Raw genomic sequence first — 22534 nt, forward strand, 5'->3', positions numbered from 1 at the left:
ACTGTTGACCACAGCTATAGGGGTCCTAGTCTACAGTATTATCTATAGTGCACTACTGTTGACCACAGCTATAGGGGTCCTAGTCTACAGTATTATATATAGTGCACTACTGTTGACCACAGCTATAGGGGTCCTAGTCTACAGTATTATCTATAGTGCACTACTGTTGACCACAGCTATAGGGGTCCTAGTCTACAGTATTATCTATAGTGCACTAATGTTGACCACAGCTATAGGGGTCCTAGTCTACAGTATTATATATAGTGCACTACTGTTGACCACAGCTATAGGGGTCCTAGTCTACAGTATTATCTATAGTGCACTAATGTTGACCACAGCTATAGGGGTCCTAGTCTAAAGTAGTGCACTACTGTTGACCACAGCTATAGGGGTCCTAGTCTACAGTATTATATATAGTGCACTAATGTTGACCACAGCTATAGGGGTCCTAGTCTACAGTATTATCTATAGTGCACTACTGTTGACCACAGCTATAGGGGTCCTAGTCTAAAGTAGTGCACTACTGTTGACCACAGCTATAGGGGTCCTAGTCTAAAGTAGTGCACTACTGTTGACCACAGCTATAGGGGTCCTAGTCTAAAGTAGTGCACTACTGTTGACCACAGCTATAGGGGTCCTAGTCTACAGTATTATCTATAGTGCACTACTGTTGACCACAGCTATAGGGGTCCTAGTCTACAGTATTATCTATAGTGCACTACTGTTGACCACAGCTATAGGGGTCCTAGTCTACAGTATTATCTATAGTGCACTACTGTTGACCACAGCTATAGGGGTCCTAGTCTACAGTATTATCTATAGTGCACTACTGTTGACCACAGCTATAGGGGTCCTAGTCTACAGTATTATATATAGTGCACTACTGTTGACCACAGCTATAGGGGTCCTAGTCTACAGTATTATATATAGTGCACTACAGACATGCCAACATGCACACATTTTGCGTACCAATTTCGCAATTCTCTGTCCATGTCCCCACGTACGAGATCCCAATTCTCTGTCCATGTCCCCACGTACGAGATCCCAATTCTCTGTCCATGTACCCACGTACGAGATCCCAGTTAAAAGTACGCAGAAAGAACAGGGCCTGATTTTATTTTATTTTTTAAATATTTTTTTTTACAATTGAATAAAAAATAAATCCTCTGAGTAAATGTAACATCCTGATTCTCGAGCTGCAACACAAGGACATGTACGGAGTTTATACTATATAATATATATATAATACCCGGTGTCTGCCGGGTATTATATAGGGAAGGGAAGGTAAACACAGGGACAACTCCCTTTTCCACTCTGTGTGCTGTGGGAAGGTAAACACAGGGACAACTCCCTTTTCCACTCTGTGTGTTGTGGGAAGGTAAACACAGGGACAACTCCTGTTTCCACTCTGTGTGTTGTGGGAAGGTAAACACAGGGACAACTCCCTTTTCCACTCTGTGTGTTGTGGGAAGGTAAACACAGGGACAACTCCCTTTTCCACTCTGTGTGTTGTGGGAAGGTAAACACAGGGACAACTCCCTTTTCCACTCTGTGTGTTGTGGGAAGGTAAACACAGGGACAACTCCCTTTTCCACTCTGTGTGTTGTGGGAAGGTAAACACAGGGACAACTCCCTTTTCCACTCTGTGTTGTGGGAAGGTAAACACAGGGACAACTCCCTTTTCCACTCTGTGTTGTGGGAAGGTAAACACAGGGACAACTCCCTTTTCCACTCTGTGTGTTGTGGGAAGGTAAACACAGGGACAACTCCCTTTTCCACTCTGTGTGTTGTGGGAAGGTAAACACAGGGACAACTCCTACGCCTACTGAACAACGGTCAGGTTCCCTTTGCGGTAGCCTACTGAACAGCGGTCAGGTGCCCTTTGCGGTAGCCTACTGAACAGCGGTCAGGTTCCCTTTGCGGTAGCCTACTGAACAGCGGTCAGGTTCCCTTTGCGGTAGCCTACTGAACAGCGGTCAGGTTCCCTTTGCGGTAGCCTACTGAACAGCGGTCAGGTGCCCTTTGCGGTAGCCTACTGAACAGCGGTCAGGTGCCCTTTGCGGTAGCCTACTGAACAGCGGTCAGGTTCCCTTTGCGGTAGCCTACTGAACAGCGGTCAGGTTCCCTTTGCGGTAGCCTACTGAACAGCGGTCAGGTTCTCTTTGCGGTAGCCTACTGAACAGCGGTCAGGTGCCCTTTGCGGTAGCCTACTGAACAGCGGTCAGGTTCCCTTTGCGGTAGCCTACTGAACAGCGGTCAGGTGCCCTTTGCGGTAGCCTACTGAACAGCGGTCAGGTGCCCTTTGCGGTAGCCTACTGAACAGCGGTCAGGTTCCCTTTACGGTCTGTGTCGATGCGATCATTTGTTTTTAGGTTTTCAAAATGATTTTGCTTTTAGTGTTGATTAGGAAACGTGTCTAAAAAGCCAATACTCAAAAACAGCGAGCGCGCGTGCGTGGGAAAGAGAACACCAATTGGGTGGGGGTGGGGGGGTGCTCAGTGTAGCGTGGAGAGGCCTGAAGCCAGCGGCACATGCTAGAAGTGTTTTAGTCAACACTGAACTATCTCTCTGTCAGATGCGCTAGGCTTACAGGAACAATACCTGTGTCAGAGAGAGGCAGAGGGAAACGGAGAGGCAGAGGGAGGCCATCCGAGCGCCAGCCAGTCATCCCTCAGTCAGCCCCAGGGGAGTGATATTTTAGCTGGCCTCACAGCTTCAAAGACGACCTCTTTCTCTCAGTCCAGCATTCCACAACCTTCAAAATAATGATCTAGATTTCTCAGCTCCAGCACTCTAAAGCCAGGTGCTAAAGCTGTAGATGTGTCATGTATTATCAGATGCATGTAAAGTGTCGCAAATAATTGCTGTATGGTAGCAGACAGTATTGGAACTGTTTGAGTCATGTGAATGGCGCCAGCATGGAGAGTATGGGAGACGAGGTCTCCTAACAGCAGAGAATGGCACCAGCATGGAGAGTATGGGAGACGAGGTCTCCTAACAGCAGAGAATGGCGCCAGCATGGAGAGTATGGGAGACGAGGTCTCCTAACAGCAGAGAATGGCGCCAGCATGGAGAGTATGGGAGACGAGGTCTCCTAACAGCATGGAGAGTATGGGAGACGAGGTCTCCTAACAGCAGAGAATGGCGCCAGCATGGAGAGTATGGGAGACGAGGTCTCCTAACAGCAGGGGGAGTATGGGAGACGAGGTCTCCTAACAGCAGGGGGAGTATGGGAGACGAGGTCTCCTAACAGCATGGAGAGTATGGGAGACGAGGTCTCCTAACAGCAGAGAATGGCGCCAGCATGGAGAGTATGGGAGACGAGGTCTCCTAACAGCAGGGGGAGTATGGGAGACGAGGTCTCCTAACAGCAGGGGGAGTATGGGAGACGAGGTCTCCTAACAGCAGGGAGAGTATGGGAGACGAGGTCTCCTAACAGCAGGGAGAGTATGGGAGACGAGGTCTCCTAACAGCAGGGAGAGTATGGGAGACGAGGTCTCCTAACAGCAGGGAGAGTATGGGAGACGAGGTCTCCTAACAGCATGGAGAGTATGGGAGACGAGGTCTCCTAACAGCATGGAGAGTATGGGAGACGAGGTCTCCTAACAGCAGAGGGTCTGGCTGCTACTTTAGTTCCCACAACTATTTCCACAGGAAGGTGTTTCTCCAGGAAATGCCATGAAGCTGGCAGAGCAGTGTGAAAACAGGAGTCCGGGTGTGATGGAGAACTCTCATATCAGCCTATTATATTACAGTTATTACAGACCTATACATGGACAAACCTCTGTGATCATGTCTAGTACGTAATGCCTCTCCACAACTCTAGGTTCTGCAAAGCCAGGTCTTTTCCATGGGTGAATAAATACTAACTTGATGCTGGTATTTAAGAACAGTTTTTGTTCTACAACATGGTTGTAGAGCTTTATACGTCTACACAGGACCCCATGGTGTCTCCAGTCGTCCCCCGTCCCCAGTCCTCTCTCAGCCCACGGGAACAACAGCTGGTGAGCGATCTATAATAAGGAAGTCTCGAAGTTGTGCTAACCTGAGTTAGAAAACCTCATGAGAAGCTTTATGCTTCAATGCTGGAGCCAAGACCGCAAGCTGCGTAGGCCGCGCTCGAAGAGCTGCGTAGGCCGCGCTCGAAGAGCTGCGTAGGCCGCGCTCGAAGAGCTGCGTAGGCCGCGCTCGAAGAGCTGCGTAGGGCCATAAGCTCCTGGTGGCCGGTAATTTTAATGCTGGGAATCTGAGATCTGTTTTATCTGATTTTTACCTGCACGTCTCCTGTGCATCTAGAGGCAAAACAACTCTCAATCACCTTTACTCCACACACAGAGACGCATACAAAGCTCTTCCTTGCCCTCCATTTGACAAATCTGACCATAACTCTATCCTCCTGATTCCTGCTTTACAAACAAAAACTGAAACGGGAAGTACCAGTGACACATTCAATACGGAAGTTGTCCGATGAATCGAATACTAACCTACAGGATGGTTTCACTAGCACTGATTGGAATATGTTCCTGGCTTCATCCGATGACATTGAGGAGTTTACCTCATCAGTCACCGGCTTCATTAATAAGTGCATCGATGACATAGTCTCCACAGTGACTGTACATACATATCACAACCAGAAGCCATGGATTACAGGCAACATCTGCACCGAGCTAAAGGCTAGAGCTGCCGCTTTCAAGGAGAAGGACACCAATACTGACGCTTATAAGAATTCCTGCTATGCCCTCAGACGAATCCTCAAACAGGCAGTGTGTCAATACAGGACTAAGATTAAATCCTACTACACCGGCTCTGACGCATGTCGGATGTGGCAGGGCTTGCAAACTATCATGGATTACGAAGGGAAACCCAGCCGCGAGCTGCCCAGTGACGCCGGCCTACCAGACAAGCTAAATTCCCTTTATGCTCGCTTCAAGAAAAAAAACGAAACACTGAACCATGCATGAGAGCACCAGCCATTCCGGATGACAACATTCACAAAGCCGCTGGCCAGATGGATTACCAGGACACGTACTCAGAGAGCATTCGCTAACCAGCTAGCAGGTGTCTTCAGGGACATTTTTTTTCAACCTCTCACTCACCCAGTCTGTAATACCCACATGTTTCAAGTAGTCCACCACAGTCCCTGTGCCCAAGAATTCCAAGGTAACCTGTCTAAATAACTATCGCCCCGTAGCACTCACATCTGTAGCCATGAAATGCTTTGAAAGGCTGGTCATGTCTCACATCAACCACGTCATCCCAGACACCCTGGACCCATTCCAATTCGCATACTGCCCAAACAGATCCACAGATGACACAGTCTCTATTGCACTCCACACTGCCCTTTCCCACCTGGACAAAAGGAACACTTACACGAGAATACTGTTCATTGACTACAGTTCAGTTCAGCGTTCAACACCATAGTGCCCTCCAAACTCATCACTAGCTTAGGACCCTGGTATTAAACACCTCCCTCTGCAATTGGATACCATACTTTTTGACGGGCCGCCCCCAGGTGGTGAGGGTAGGCAACAATACATACGCCACGCTGACCCTCAACACGGGGTCCCTTCAGAGTGGGTGCTGTACTCCCTGTTCACCCACGACTGTGTCCGCACACAACTCCAACACCCTCATTAAGTTTGCTGACGACACAACGATGGTAGGCCTGATCTCCGATGACGATGAGACAGCCTATAGGTAGGAGGTCAGAGACCTGGCAGTGTGGTGCCAGGACAACAACCACTCCCTCAACGATGAGACAGCCTATAGGGAGGAGGTCAGAGACCTGGCAGTGTGGTGCCAGGACAACAACCTCTCCCTCAATGTGAGCAAGACAAAAGACCTGATCGTGGACTACAGGAAAAGGAGGGCTGAACAAGCCCCCATTCACATCAACAGGGCTGTAGAGGAGCAGGTTGGGAGCTTCAAGTTCCCTGGTGTCCACATCACTAAGGATCTATCATGGTCCAAACACACCAACACAGTCGTGAAGAGGGCATGACAACGCCTCTTCCCCCTCAGGAGGCTGAAAAGATTTGGCATGTGCCCTCAGATCCTCAAAGTTCTACAGCTGCACCATCGAGAGCATCTTGACTGCAACTGCAAGGCGCTACAGAGGGTAGTGCGTACGGCCCAGTACATCACTGGGGCCCAGCTTCCTGCCATCCAGGACCTCTATACCAGGCGGTGTCAGAGGAAGGCCCTAAACATTTTTAAAGACTCCAGCCACCCTAGTCATCAACTGTTTTCTCTGCTATCGCACGGCAAGCAGTCCCAGAGCGCCAAGTCTAGGTCCAAAAGGCTCCTGAACAGCTTCTACCCCAAAGCCATAAGACTGCTGAACAGTTGATTAAACGGTTACCCGGAATTTCTTCTTTTCACCCCCTACCTCCATGTACGTAGTACTTCAGTCAATCATCTAACCTCCATGTACATATTACCTCAATCACCCCAACGACCTCTTTCCCCAGTACACTGACTCGGTACCGGGACTCCTTGTATATAGCCTGTATGTAGCCTCATTACTTTTTATTTGATTGTTTTACTATTTAATGTTGACCTATTTGTTAATTTACTTTTTAACTGCATTGCTGGGAAAGAGCTTGTCAGTTAGCATTTCACAGTAAAGTCCACTTGTTGTAGTCGGCGTTTGTAACATAACATTTAAATACTTTTGCGGTCACAGCAGCATCACACTTAGGTACAGGTTCATACAGTCATGAATCTGTCAAGGCTTCATCAGTCACTCGGTCATGCTCTCTCAGCATTCTGTCTTAAAGGAACAGGCTTCATCAGTCACTCGGTCATGCTCTCTCAGCATTCTGTCTTAAAGGAACAGGCTTCATCAGTCACTCGGTCATGCTCTCTCAGCATTCTGTCTTAAAGGAACAGACTTCATCAGTCACTCGGTCATGCTCTCTCAGCATTCTGTCTTAAAGGAACAGGCTTCATCAGTCACTCGGTCATGCTCTCTCAGCATTCTGTCTTAAAGGAACAGGCTTCATCAGTCACTCGGTCATGCTCTCTCAGCATTCTGTCTTAAAGGAACAGGCTTCATCAGTCACTCGGTCATGCTCTCTCAGCATTCTGTCTTAAAGGAACAGGCTTCATCAGTCACTCGGTCATGCTCTCTCAGCATTCTGTCTTAAAGGAACAGGCTTCATCAGTCACTCGGTCATGCTCTCTCAGCATTCTGTCTTAAAGGAACAGGCTTCATCAGTCACTCGGTCATGCTCTCTCAGCATTCTGATGTCTTAAAGGAACAGGCTTCATCAGTCACTCGGTCATGCTCTCTCAGCATTCTGATGTCTTAAAGGAACAGGCTTCATCAGTCACTCGGTCATGCTCTCTCAGCATTCTGTCTTAAAGGAACAGGCTTCATCAGTCACTCGGTCATGCTCTCTCAGCATTCTGTCTTAAAGGAACAGGCTTCATCAGTCACTCGGTCATGCTCTCTCAGCATTCTGTCTTAAAGGAACAGACTTCATCAGTCACTCGGTCATGCTCTCTCAGCATTCTGTCTTAAAGGAACAGGCTTCATCAGTCACTCGGTCATGCTCTCTCAGCATTCTGTCTTAAAGGAACAGGCTTCATCAGTCACTCGGTCATGCTCTCTCAGCATTCTGTCTTAAAGGAACAGGCTTCATCAGTCACTCGGTCATGCTCTCTCAGCATTCTGTCTTAAAGGAACAGGCTTCATCAGTCACTCGGTCATGCTCTCTCAGCATTCTGATGTCTTAAAGGAACAGGCTTCATCAGTCACTCGGTCATGCTCTCTCAGCATTCTGATGTCTTAAAGGAACAGGCTTCATCAGTCACTCGGTCATGCTCTCTCAGCATTCTGTCTTAAAGGAACAGGCTTCATCAGTCACTCGGTCATGCTCTCTCAGCATTCTGTCTTAAAGGAACAGGCTTCATCAGTCACTCGGTCATGCTCTCTCAGCATTCTGTCTTAAAGGAACAGGCTTCATCAGTCACTCGGTCATGCTCTCTCAGCATTCTGTCTTAAAGGAACAGGCTTCATCAGTCACTCGGTCATGCTCTCTCAGCATTCTGTCTTAAAGGAACAGGCTTCATCAGTCACTCGGTCATGCTCTCTCAGCATTCTGTCTTAAAGGAACAGGCTTCATCAGTCACTCGGTCATGCTCTCTCAGCATTCTGATGTCTTAAAGGAACAGGCTTCATCAGTCACTCGGTCATGCTCTCTCAGCATTCTGATGTCTTAAAGGAACAGGCTTCATCAGTCACTCGGTCATGCTCTCTCAGCATTCTGTCTTAAAGGAACAGGCTTCATCAGTCACTCGGTCATGCTCTCTCAGCATTCTGTCTTAAAGGAACAGGCTTCATCAGTCACTCGGTCATGCTCTCTCAGCATTCTGTCTTAAAGGAACAGGCTTCATCAGTCACTCGGTCATGCTCTCTCAGCATTCTGATGTCTTAAAGGAACAGGCTTCATCAGTCACTCGGTCATGCTCTCTCAGCATTCTGATGTCTTAAAGGAACAGGCTTCATCAGTCACTCGGTCATGCTCTCTCAGCATTCTGTCTTAAAGGAACAGGCTTCATCAGTCACTCGGTCATGCTCTCTCAGCATTCTGTCTTAAAGGAACAGGCTTCATCAGTCACTCGGTCATGCTCTCTCAGCATTCTGATGTCTTAAAGGAACAGGCTTCATCAGTCACTCGGTCATGCTCTCTCAGCATTCTGATGTCTTAAAGGAACAGGCTTCATCAGTCACTCGGTCATGCTCTCTCAGCATTCTGATGTCTTAAAGGAACAGGCTTCATCAGTCACTCGGTCATGCTCTCTCAGCATTCTGATGTCTTAAAGGAACAGGCTTCATCAGTCACTCGGTCATGCTCTCTCAGCATTCTGATGTCTTAAAGGAACAGGCTTCATCAGTCACTCGGTCATGCTCTCTCAGCATTCTGTCTTAAAGGAACAGGCTTCATCAGTCACTCGGTCATGCTCTCTCAGCATTCTGATGTCTTAAAGGAACAGGCTTCATCAGTCACTCGGTCATGCTCTCTCAGCATTCTGATGTCTTAAAGGATCAGTCACTCGGTCATGCTCTCTCAGCATTCTGTCTTAAAGGAACAGGCTTCATCAGTCACTCGGTCATGCTCTCTCAGCATTCTGTCTTAAAGGAACAGGCTTCATCAGTCACTCGGTCATGCTCTCTCAGCATTCTGTCTTAAAGGAACAGGCTTCATCAGTCACTCGGTCATGCTCTCTCAGCATTCTGTCTTAAAGGAACAGGCTTCATCAGTCACTCGGTCATGCTCTCTCAGCATTCTGATGTCTTAAAGGAACAGGCTTCATCAGTCACTCGGTCATGCTCTCTCAGCATTCTGATGTCTTAAAGGAACAGGCTTCATCAGTCACTCGGTCATGCTCTCTCAGCATTCTGATGTCTTAAAGGAACAGGCTTCATCAGTCACTCGGTCATGCTCTCTCAGCATTCTGATGTCTTAAAGGAACAGGCTTCATCAGTCACTCGGTCATGCTCTCTCAGCATTCTGATGTCTTAAAGGAACAGGCTTCATCAGTCACTCGGTCATGCTCTCTCAGCATTCTGTCTTAAAGGAACAGGCTTCATCAGTCACTCGGTCATGCTCTCTCAGCATTCTGATGTCTTAAAGGAACAGGCTTCATCAGTCACTCGGTCATGCTCTCTTAGCATTCTGATGTCTTAAAGGAACAGGCTTCATCAGTCACTCGGTCATGCTCTCTCAGCATTCTGATGTCTTAAAGGAACAGGCTTCATCAGTCACTCGGTCATGCTCTCTCAGCATTCTGATGTCTTAAAGGAACAGGCTTCATCAGTCACTCGGTCATGCTCTCTCAGCATTCTGTCTTAAAGGAACAGGCTTCATCAGTCACTCGGTCATGCTCTCTCAGCATTCTGTCTTAAAGGAACAGGCTTCATCAGTCACTCGGTCATGCTCTCTCAGCATTCTGATGTCTTAAAGGAACAGGCTTCATCAGTCACTCGGTCATGCTCTCTCAGCATTCTGTCTTAAAGGAACAGGCTTCATCAGTCACTCGGTCATGCTCTCTCAGCATTCTGATGTCTTAAAGGAACAGGCTTCATCAGTCACTCGGTCATGCTCTCTCAGCATTCTGATGTCTTAAAGGAACAGGCTTCATCAGTCACTCGGTCATGCTCTCTCAGCATTCTGATGTCTTAAAGGAACAGGCTTCATCAGTCACTCGGTCATGCTCTCTCAGCATTCTGATGTCTTAAAGGAACAGGCTTCATCAGTCACTCGGTCATGCTCTCTCAGCATTCTGATGTCTTAAAGGAACAGGCTTCATCAGTCACTCGGTCATGCTCTCTCAGCATTCTGATGTCTTAAAGGAACAGGCTTCATCAGTCACTCGGTCATGCTCTCTCAGCATTCTGTCTTAAAGGAACAGGCTTCATCAGTCACTCGGTCATGCTCTCTCAGCATTCTGATGTCTTAAAGGAACAGGCTTCATCAGTCACTCGGTCATGCTCTCTCAGCATTCTGATGTCTTAAAGGAACAGAAATATTTTCCAGGAAACAGCTGACTAGAGTCCCAGTTACCTAGCCTCCGTGTGTCTCTGGATTTATAATAATATACCATTTGGCAACTAGAGTCCCAGTTACCTAGCCTCCGTGTGTCTCTGGATTTATAATAATATACCATTTTGGCAGATGCTTTTATCCAAAGCGACTTGGTCATGCGTGAATGTTTGCTTTGGTTAAGGATTCATTTTTTGTTTGTAATAGAACGTCAGTTTTCTGTATCTAGGCTAAATGGTCCCAGTGATTAATGACACGTTCCAGTTTGAGAGGAGTGGGTGGAGCAGGAAAAAGATTAGCTTCTGGTCTCATTAAGAGGACAACACACCACCCGGGGTGAGGCTCAGATGGGGTGTTGATGGGCTGAGGGGAGGAGGGGCCAATGCCATCCAGCCTCTCAATATAAAGCCCTGTAAATGTCAGTACGATGCCCTGCCAGAAATCTGCTCTTCCTTCACCTAGCCACCAAGCCCACAGTTGCCCCAGCCAGATGGATCTGTGAATGGGCTGGAGGAGAGGCTGGACCAGCAGTGTGGATAGGGACTGACAGTGACTAATAGAGACATGTTGGGGAGATGAGAGAGGAGGGGAAGGAAGGAAGGAGGGGAAGGAAGGAAGGAGGGGAAGGAAGGAAGGAGGGGAAGGAAGGAAGGAGGGGAAGGAAGGAAGGAGGGGAAGGAAGGAAGGAAGGAGGGGAAGGAAGGAAGGAAGGAGGGGAAGGAAGGAAGGAGGGGAAGGAAGGAAGGAGGGGAAGGAGGGGAAGGAAGGAGGGGAAAGAAGGAAGGAGGGGAAGGAAGGAAGGAAGGAGAGGAAGGAGGGGAAGGAAGGAGGAGAGGGTGATCCCCAGGAAGGGGTAGTGAGGCGTGGCGCTGACTGGAGAAACTGCATGTACCTCTGGTGCCCTCTGTTGGTGGCTCTGACACGTCACAGCATGTACCTCTGGTGCCCTCTGTTGGTGGCTCTGACACATCACAGCATGTACCTCTGGTGCCCTCTGTTGGTGGCTCTGACACATCACAGCATGTACATCTGGTGCCCTCTGTTGGTGGCTCTGACACGTCACAGCATGTACCTCTGGTGCCCTCTGTTGGTGGCTCTGACACATCACAGCATGTACCTCTGGTGCCCTCTGTTGGTGGCTCTGACACGTCACAGCATGTACATCTGGTGCCCTCTGTTGGTGGCTCTGACACATCACAGCATGTACCTCTGGTGCCCTCTGTTGGTGGCTCTGACACATCACAGCATGTACCTCTGGTGCCCTCTGTTGGTGGCTCTGACACGTCACAGCATGTACCTCTGGTGCCCTCTGTTGGTGGCTCTGACACATCACAGCATGTACCTCTGGTGCCCTCTGTTGGTGGCTCTGACACATCACAGCATGTACCTCTGGTGCCCTCTGTTGGTGGCTCTGACACATCACAGCATGTACATCTGGTGCCCTCTGTTGGTGGCTCTGACACGTCACAGCATGTACCTCTGGTGCCCTCTGTTGGTGGCTCTGACACGTCACAGCATGTACCTCTGGTGCCCTCTGTTGGTGGCTCTGACACATCACAGCATGTACCTCTGGTGCCCTCTGTTGGTGGCTCTGATACATCACAGCATCAGCTGGACTTGGTTCTCTGATTTTCAGTGTCATGTTAGTGCTAGACGTCCCGTTGACCTGTTGACAACATCCGGTGAAACTGGAGGGCGCGCAATTCAAATAAATGATCATAATATTAGACATTTATGAACATACAAGTATCTTATCGGTTAAAACCTTGAACAAGAATTTATCTAACTGCATTGTCCAATTTACAATAGGCTTTACAGTGAAAGCATACCATGCGATTGAGGTGATGAAGCATACTTAATGAGCTGTAACCGAAAAACCACTGGCATTTAGAAAGTTTGAGATGAGGGAGAAAGTGTGGTTTAAACAAGTATTGTTAGCATTGTTAAGTATCTTGCTAGCTGGATCAAATTAACCTCGTTAGCTAGCCAGTGAAATGTTGAGCAACATTAGCCTACTTATCTGATCAAAACATTGAGTTTATGGTGTGAAAATTAGCTGGCTAATATAGTCAGACAACTAACGCTACAACATCAGATGAGCTAACGTTAGTAACCTGACCAATTCACTACAGTATTAACTGGTATACAACTCTTTCCCTTCCACAAGTTATAACGGGTTAGATGCTTACTGGACCCTGGCAATCTGTATGAGATGTTAGTAGTTAACGAGTTATCTGTAAAGTAATGTTTTCTCTCTACAGTATGTGGTTAATTTTCAGAATGAGAGAATTAGGTTAATTTTCATAATGAGAGAATTAGGTGAAAAATGAGGAGTTGCTTGTTAAACAAGTGGATTCAGGGATCAAGTGTAGCTGGAGCTGGGCCTGGTTTAAACTGGATGTCACTATAGAGGTGTAAGGAACACCACACACTTTCCCTCGTCAATACAGTGGGTAAAAGGGGTATGCCAGGTGTACTCTCTGGATTAAAGGGGTATGCCAGGTGTACTCTCTGGGTAAAAGGGGTATGCCAGGTGTACTCTCTGGATTAAAGGGGTATGCCAGGTGTACTCTGGATTAAAGGGGTATGCCAGGTGTACTCTCTGGATTAAAGGGGTATGCCAGGTGTACTCTCTGGATTAAAGGGGTATGCCAGGTGTACTCTCTGGATTAAAGGGGTATGCCAGGTGTACTCTCTGGATTAAAGGGGTATGCCAGGTGTACTCTCTGGATTAAAGGGGTATGCCAAGTGTACTCTCTGGATTAAAGGGGTATGCCAGGTGTACTCTCTGGATTAAAGGGGTATGCCAGGTGTACTCTCTGGATTAAAGGGGTATGCCAGGTGTACTCTCTGGATTAAAGGGGTATGCCAGGTGTACTCTCTGGGTAAAAGGGGTATGCCAGGTGTACTCTCTGGGTAAAAGGGGTATGCCAGGTGTACTCTCTGGGTAAAAGGGGTATGCCAGGTGTACTCTCTGGATTAAAGGGGTATGCCAGGTGTACTCTCTGGATTAAAGGGGTATGCCAGGTGTACTCTCTGGATTAAAGGGGTATGCCAGGTGTACTCTCTGGGTAAAAGGGGTATGCCAGGTGTACTCTCTGGGTAAAAGGGGTATGCCAGGTGTACTCTCTGGGTAAAAGGGGTATGCCAGGTGTACTCTCTGGATTTAAAGGGGTATGCCAGGTGTACTCTCTGGATTAAAGGGGTATGCCAGGTGTACTCTCTGGATTAAAGGGGTATGCCAGGTGTACTCTCTGGATTAAAGGGGTATGCCGGGTGTACTCTCTGGATTAAAGGGGTATGCCGGGTGTACTCTCTGGATTAAAGGGGTATGCCGGGTGTACTCTCTGGATTAAAGTGGTATGCCGGGTGTACTCTCTGGATTAAAGGGGTATGCCGGGTGTACTCTCTGGATTAAAGGGGTATGCCGGGTGTACTCTCTGGATTAAAGGGGTATGCCGGGTGTACTCTCTGGATTAAAGGGGTATGCCGGGTGTACTCTCTGGATTAAAGGGGTATGCCGGGTGTACTCTCTGGATTAAAGGGGTATGCCGGGTGTACTCTCTGGATTAAAGGGGTATGCCGGGTGTACTCTCTGGATTAAAGGGGTATGCCAGGTGTACTCTGGATTAAAGGGGTATGCCAGGTGTACACTCTGGGTTAAAGGGGTATGCCAGGTGTACTCTCTGGATTAAAGGGGTATGCCAGGTGTACTCTCTGGATTAAAGGGGTATGCCAGGTGTACTCTCTGGATTAAAGGGGTATGCCAAGTGTACTCTCTGGATTAAAGGGGTATGCCAGGTGTACTCTCTGGATTAAAGGGGTATGCCAGGTGTACTCTCTGGATTAAAGGGGTATGCCAGGTGTACTCTCTGGGTAAAAGGGGTATGCCAGGTGTACTCTCTGGGTAAAAGGGGTATGCCAGGTGTACTCTCTGGATTAAAGGGGTATGCCAGGTGTACTCTCTGGATTAAAGGGGTATGCCAGGTGTACTCTCTGGATTAAAGGGGTATGCCAGGTGTACTCTGGATTAAAGGGGTATGCCAGGTGTACTCTCTGGGTTAAAGGGGTATGCAAGGTGTACTCTCTGGGTTAAAGAGATCAGTTATGCCAACAAAGGGTGTCATGTTCTTCTGGCACATTGTAGAACAGATGTCCACAGGAAGAAAGTGTACAATGTGATAATGTGCAGACCAAAGATATTGCTTTTGTGTTGAATTTGTGTGAGTGATTATAAAAATATTTACTCAGTGAAAGTTATTTTTGCACACGCGTATCCTCGTCCGCTGGAGCGACGTCGCGCGTAGCCTCGTCCGCTGGAGCGACGTCGCGCGTAGCCTCGTCCGCTGGAGCGACGTCGCGCGTAGCCTCGTCCGCTGGAGAGACGTCGCGCGTAGCCTCGTCCGCTGGAGCGACGTCGCGCGTAGCCTCGTCCGCTGGAGCGACGTCGCGCGTAGCCTCGTCCGCTGGAGCGACGTCGCGCGTAGCCTGTTTGTTTCATTCTATTTCTACCTTAAGATGTTTTTCCCTCCAAGTGTAATATTTAGGTGTGGTCACAAGCGTTCTAAAGGCTGTCATGGTAACAAGCGTTCTAAAGGCTGTCATGGTAACAAGCGTTCTAAAGGCTGTCATGGTAACAAGCGTTCTAAAGGCTGTCAGGGTAACAAGCGTTCTAAAGGCTGTCATGGTAACAAGCGTTCTAAAGGCTGTCAGGGTAACAAGCGTTCTAAAGGCTGTCAGGGTAACTGCAATATTAGTGTTGTTTTTGTCTCAAGACTTGAGTGTCATTTGCAGTAAAGTCTGGGCAACAAATAACATTGGATTGCTTTCTTTACATATTTTAGCTGTGAGTTCGGTTCACATGAACCACTTTTTATTTTACACACAGAGACTGATCATGTAGACCAGGGGTGTCAAACTCATTCCACGGAGGGCCTAGTGTCTGCAGGTTTTTGGTTTTTCCTTTCAATAAAGCCCTAGACAACCAGGTGTGGGGAGTTCCTAACTAATTAGTGATGTTAATTCATCAATCAAGTACAAGGGAGGAGCGAAAACCCGCAGACACTTGGCCCCCCGTGGAATGAGTTTGACACCTGTGATGTAGACCATATTATTTGTTGTTTAATTAGTTACAACCTGCATTTCCCCCTGCAGGGATTTATTACATGTTTCAGTGCAGAAAGTGTCACCATATTGGTCCCTCAGCAGTTGGCATCCCTGATGTTTATAGGCTCAGTGCACTCTGGATGGGAGGGTGTTTGTGACAATAAAGACAAAGGACTTGGGAGGGAGTTTATGTGTTTTAAGTTAGGAAGCAGGATTTGTAAGGCTACAGAGTTTAGAGTATTATACTGCTGTGTCCCAGACTAGACCAGACCAGATGGACTTTGGTCTCTGGATATCACAACACAGTCATTGTCCTTGTCCCAGAGATGTTCATTTGGGGAGGGGGGTGACATCCCGTGGCCTCTTGGTGCTCTGTGGTGCCAGCGCTAGAGGCTGGATTGGGTGCTTTTTGTGGCGGTGGCGCACACAGGCAATCACACACTGTACACACCATGTCAAGACCACACATCTTATCTGATGGCCATGTGGGCCAGTGACTCACCACTGTCTCCTCTCTCTGTCTCTCCAGGGGACATCACACAGAAGGGATATGAGAAGAAGAGAGCCAAGCTGCTGGCCCCCTACATCCCTCAGATTCAAGGTAAGATGCCTCACCTGGTAGAAAGCCAAGCTGCTGGCCCCCTACATCCCTCAGATACAAGGTAAGATGCCTCACCTGGTAGAAAGCCAAGCTGCTGGCCCCCTACATCCCTCAGATTCAAGGTAAGATGCCTCACCTGGTAGAAAGCCAAGCTGCTGGCCCCCTACATCCCTCAGATTCAAGGTAAGATGCCTCATCTGGTAGAAAGCCAAGCTGCTGGCCCCCTACATCCCTCAGATTCAAGGTAAGATGCCTCACCTGGTAGAGAGCCAAGCTGCTGGGCCCCTACATCCCTCAGATTCAAGGTAAGATGCCTCACCTGGTAGAAAGCCAAGCTGCTGGCCCCCTACATCCCTCAGATTCAAGGTAAGATGCCTCACCTGGTAGAAAGCCAAGCTGCTGGCCCCCTACATCCCTCAGATACAAGGTAAGATGCCTCACCTGGTAGAAAGCCAAGCTGCTGGCCCCCTACATCCCTCAGATTCAAGGTAAGATGCCTCACCTGGTAGAAAGCCAAGCTGCTGGCCCCCTACATCCCTCAGATTCAAGGTAAGATGCCTCACCTGGTAGAAAGCCAAGCTGCTGGCCCCCTACATCCCTCAGATTCAAGGTAAGATGCCTCATCTGGTAGAAAGCCAAGTTGCTGGCCCCCTACATCCCTCAGATTCAAGGTAAGATGCCTCACCTGGTAGAGAGCCAAGCTGCTGGCCCCTTACATCCCTCAGATTCAAGGTAAGATGCCTCACCTGGTAGAAAGCCAAGCTGCTGGCCCCCTACATCCCTCAGATTCAAGGTAAGATGCCTCACCTGGTAGAAAGCCAAGCTGCTGGCCCCCTACATCCCTCAGATTCAAGGTAAGATGCCTCACCTGGTAGAAAGCCAAGCTGCTGGCCCCCTACATCCCTCAGATTCAAGGTAAGATGCCTCACCTGGTAGAAAGCCAAGCTGCTGGCCCCCTACATCCCTCAGATTCAAGGTAAGATGCCTCACCTGGTAGAAAGCCAAGCTGCTGGCCCCCTACATCCCTCAGATTCAAGGTAAGATGCCTCACCTGGTAGAAAGCCAAGCTGCTGGCCCCCTACATCCCTCAGATTCAAGGTAAGATGCCTCACCTGGTAGAAAGCCAAGCTGCTGGCCCCCTACATCCCTCAGATACAAGGTAAGATGCCTCACCTGGTAGAAAGCCAAGCTGCTGGCCCCCTACATCCCTCAGATTCAAGGTAAGATGCCTCACCTGGTAGAAAGCCAAGCTGCTGGCCCCCTACATCCCTCAGATACAAGGTAAGATGCCTCACCTGGTAGAGAGCCAAGCTGCTGGCCCCCTACATCCCTCAGATTCAAGGTAAGATGCCTCACCTGGTAGAAAGCCAAGCTGCTGGCCCCCTACATCCCTCAGATACAAGGTAAGATGCCTCACCTGGTAGAAAGCCAAGTTGCTGGCCCCCTACATCCCTCAGATTCAAGGTAAGATGCCTCACCTGGTAGAAAGCCAAGCTGCTGGCCCCCTACATCCCTCAGATTCAAGGTAAGATGCCTCACCTGGTAGAAAGCCAAGCTGCTGGCCCCCTACATCCCTCAGATTCAAGGTAAGATGCCTCACCTGGTAGAAAGCCAAGCTGCTGGCCCCCTACATCCCTCAGATTCAAGGTAAGATGCCTCACCTGGTAGAAAGCCAAGCTGCTGGCCCCCTACATCCCTCAGATTCAAGGTAAGATGCCTCACCTGGTAGAAAGCCAAGCTGCTGGCCCCCTACATCCCTCAGATACAAGGTAAGATGCCTCACCTGGTAGAAAGCCAAGCTGCTGGCCCCCTACATCCCTCAGATTCAAGGTAAGATGCCTCACCTGGTAGAAAGCGAAGCTGCTGGCCCCCTACATCCCTCAGATACAAGGTAAGATGCCTCACCTGGTAGAGAGCCAAGCTGCTGGCCCCCTACATCCCTCAGATTCAAGGTAAGATGCCTCACCTGGTAGAAAGCCAAGCTGCTGGCCCCCTACATCCCTCAGATACAAGGTAAGATGCCTCACCTGGTAGAAAGCCAAGTTGCTGGCCCCCTACATCCCTCAGATTCAAGGTAAGATGCCTCACCTGGTAGAAAGCCAAGCTGCTGGCCCCCTACATCCCTCAGATTCAAGGTAAGATGCCTCACCTGGTAGAAAGCCAAGCTGCTGGCCCCCTACATCCCTCAGATTCAAGGTAAGATGCCTCACCTGGTAGAAAGCCAAGCTGCTGGCCCCCTACATCCCTCAGATCAAATCAAAGTTTATTTGTCACGTGCGCCGAATACAACAGGTGTAGACCTTACAGTGAAATGTTTACTTACAGGCTCTAACCAATAGTGCAAAAAAGGTGTTAGGTGAACAATAGGTAGGTAAAGAAATAAAACAACAGTAAAAAGACAGGCTATATACAGTAGAGAGGCTATATACAGTAGCGAGGCTATATACAGTAGAGAGGCTATATACAGTAGAGAGGCTATATACAGTAGAGAGGCTATATACAGTAGAGAGGCTATATGCAGTAGAGAGGCTATATGCAGTAGCGAGGCTATATGCAGTAGCGAGGCTATATGCAGTAGCGAGGCTATATGCAGTAGCGAGGCTATATGCAGTAGCGAGGCTATATGCAGTAGCGAGGCTATATGCAGTAGCGAGGCTATATGCAGTAGCGAGGCTATATGCAGTAGCGAGGCTATATGCAGTAGCGAGGCTATATGCAGTAGCGAGGCTATATGCAGTAGCGAGGCTATATGCAGTAGCGAGGCTATATGCAGTAGCGAGGCTATATGCATTAGAGAGGCTATATGCATTAGAGAGGCTATATGCATTAGAGAGCCTATATGCAGTAGCGAGGCTATATGCAGTAGCGAGGCTATATGCAGTAGCGAGGCTATATGCAGTAGCGAGGCTATATGCAGTAGCGAGGCTATATGCAGTAGCGAGGCTATATGCAGTAGAGAGGCTATATGCAGTAGAGAGGCTATATGCAGTAGAGAGGCTATATGCAGTAGAGAGCCTATATGCATTAGAGAGCCTATATGCAGTAGAGAGGCTATATGCAGTAGAGAGGCTATATGCATTAGAGAGCCTATATGCAGTAGAGAGGCTATATGCAGTAGAGAGGCTATATGCAGTAGAGAGGCTATATGCAGTAGAGAGGCTATATGCAGTAGAGAGGCTATATGCAGTAGAGAGGCTATATGCAGTAGAGAGGCTATATGCAGTAGAGAGGCTATATGCAGTAGAGAGGCTATATGCAGTAGAGAGGCTATATGCAGTAGAGAGGCTATATGCAGTAGAGAGGCTATATGCAGTAGAGAGGCTATATGCAGTAGTGAGGCTATATGCAGTAGACAGGCTATATGCAGTAGTGAGGCTATATGCAGTAAAAAGACAGGCTATATGCAGTAGAGAGGCTATATGCAGTAGCGAGGCTATATGCAGTAGCGAGGCTATATGCAGTAGAGAGGCTATATGCAGTAGAGAGGCTATATGCAGTAGAGAGGCTATATGCAGTAGAGAGGCTATATGCAGTAGAGAGGCTATATGCAGTAGAGAGGCTATATGCAGTAGAGAGGCTATATGCAGTAGAGAGGCTATATGCAGTAGAGAGGCTATATGCAGTAGCGAGGCTATATGCAGTAGCGAGGCTATATGCAGTAGAGAGGCTATATGCAGTAGAGAGGCTATATGCAGTAGAGAGGCTATATGCAGTAGCGAGGCTATATGCAGTAGAGAGGCTATATGCAGTAGCGAGGCTATATGCAGTAGAGAGGCTATATGCAGTAGAGAGGCTATATGCAGTAGAGAGGCTATATGCAGTAGAGAGGCTATATGCAGTAGAGAGGCTATATGCAGTAGAGAGGCTATATGCAGTAGCGAGGCTATATGCAGTAGAGAGGCTATATGCAGTAGCGAGGCTATATGCAGTAGCGAGGCTATATGCAGTAGCGAGGCTATATGCAGTAGAGAGGCTATATGCAGTAGAGAGGCTATATGCAGTAGAGAGGCTATATGCAGTAGCGAGGCTATATGCAGTAGCGAGGCTATATGCAGTAGCGAGGCTATATGCAGTAGAGAGGCTATATGCAGTAGAGAGGCTATATGCAGTAGCGAGGCTATATGCAGTAGAGAGGCTATATGCAGTAGAGAGGCTATATGCAGTAGAGAGGCTATATGCAGTAGAGAGGCTATATGCAGTAGCGAGGCTATATGCAGTAGCGAGGCTATATGCAGTAGAGAGGCTATATGCAGTAGAGAGGCTATATGCAGTAGCGAGGCTATATGCAGTAGAGAGGCTATATGCAGTAGCGAGGCTATATGCAGTAGCGAGGCTATATGCAGTAGCGAGGCTATATGCAGTAGAGAGGCTATATGCAGTAGAGAGGCTATATGCAGTAGCGAGGCTATATGCAGTAGCGAGGCTATATGCAGTAGCGAGGCTATATGCAGTAGCGAGGCTATATGCAGTAGCGAGGCTATATGCAGTAGAGAGGCTATATGCAGTAGAGAGGCTATATGCAGTAGAGAGGCTACATACAGACACCGGTTAGTCAGGCTGATTGAGGTAGTATGTACATGTAGATATGGTTAAAGTGACTATGCATATATGATGAACAGAGTAGCAGTAGCGTAAAAGAGGGGGTGGCGGGACACAATGCAGATAGCCCGGTTAGCCAATGTGCGGGAGCACTGGTTGGTCGGGCCAATTTGAGGTAGTATGTACATGAATGTATAGTTAAAGTGACTATGCATATATGATAAACAGAGAGTAGCAGCAGCGTAAAAAGAGGGGTTGGGGGGGTAGCCATTTGATTACCTGTTCAGGAGTCTTATGGCTTGTGGGTAAAAACTGTTGAGAAGCCTTTTTGTCCTAGACTTGGTACTCCGGTACCACTTGCCATGTGGTAGTAGAGAGAACAGTCTATGACTGAGGCGGCTGGGGTCTTTGACAATTTTTAGGGCCTTCCTCTGACACCGCCTGGTGTAGAGGTCCTGGATGGCAGGCAGCTTAGCCCCAGTGATGTACTGGGCCGTACGCACTACCCTCTGTAGTGCCGAGCAATTGCCATTCCAGGCAGTGATGCAACCAGTCAGGATGCTCTCGATATTGCAGCTGTAGAACCTTTTGACGATCTCTAACCCTAACCCATGCCAAATCTTTTTAGTTTCCTGAGGGGGAATAGGCTTTGTTGTGCCCTCATCACGACTGTCTTGGTGTGTTTGGACCATGATAGTTTGTTGGTGATGTGGACACCAAGGAACTTGAAGCTCTCAACCTGCTCCACTACAGCCCCGTCGATGAGAATGGGGACGTGCTCCGTCTTCCTTTTCCTGTAGTCCACAATCATCTCCTTAGTCTTGGTTACGTTGAGGGATAGGTTGTTATTCTGGTACCACCCGGCCAGGTCTCTGACCTCCCTATAGGCTGTCTCGTCGTTGTCGGTGATCAGGCCTACCACTTTTGTGTCGTCTGCAAACGTAATGATGGTGTTGGAGTCATGCCTGGTCATGCAGTCGTGGGTGAACAGGGAGTACAGGAGGGGACTGAGCACGCACCCCTGGTGTTGAGGATCAGCGTGGCGGATGTGTTGCTACCTTCCCTTACCACCTGGGGGCGGCCCGTCAGGAAGTCCAGGATCCAGTTGCAGAGGGAGGTGTTTAGTCCCAGGGTCCTTAGCTTAGTGATGAGCTTCATGGGCACTATGGTGTTGAACGCTGAGCTGTAGTTAATGAACAGCATTCTCACATAGGTGCTCCTTTTGTCCAGGTGGGAAAGGGCAGGGTGGAGTGCAATAGATTGCATTGGAGTGGGTCTAGTGTTTCTGGGATAATGGTGTTGATGTGAGTCATTACCTGCCTTTCAAAGCACTTCGTGGCTATGGATGTGAGTGCTAGGGGTCTGTAGTAGAGGTCAACCGATTAATCGGAATGGCCGATTAATTAGGGCCGATTTCAAGTTTTCATAACAATCAGAAATCGGTATTTTTGTACACCAATTTGGCCAATTTCTTAAATGTTTTATTTTTTTACGCCTTTATTTAACTAGGCAAGTCAGTTCTTATGGCTGCAATCCCGTTAACGGGATGATATGACAACAGCCAGTGAAAGTGCAGGGCGCCAAATTCAAACAACAGAAATCTCATAATTAACATTCCTCAAACATATATGTGTTTTATACCATTTTAAAGATAATCTTGTTGTTAATCCCACCAAAGTGTCCGATTTCAAATAGGCTTTTCAGCGAAAGCACCACAAACGATTGTTAGGTCACCGCA

The 22534-nt window shown here is 48.4% G+C and overlaps 1 protein-coding gene across 1 annotated transcript in view; it reads left to right on the forward strand.

Moving 5' to 3' along the window:
- LOC120064503 (disco-interacting protein 2 homolog A-like) overlaps positions 1-22534 on the forward strand; it is a 198358-nt gene that overhangs the window by 49902 nt on the left and 125922 nt on the right. Inside the window, exons 2-3 of the mRNA XM_039015120.1 lie at positions 16186-16257; positions 20799-20804. Of these exons, the coding sequence (XP_038871048.1) occupies positions 16186-16257; positions 20799-20804 (78 nt within the window). The remainder of the gene's footprint in view (positions 1-16185; positions 16258-20798; positions 20805-22534) is intronic.

The sequence above is a fragment of the Salvelinus namaycush genome, chromosome 19 (genome assembly GCF_016432855.1).
Source record: "Salvelinus namaycush isolate Seneca chromosome 19, SaNama_1.0, whole genome shotgun sequence".
NCBI classification, from domain to species: Eukaryota; Metazoa; Chordata; class Actinopteri; order Salmoniformes; family Salmonidae; genus Salvelinus; species Salvelinus namaycush.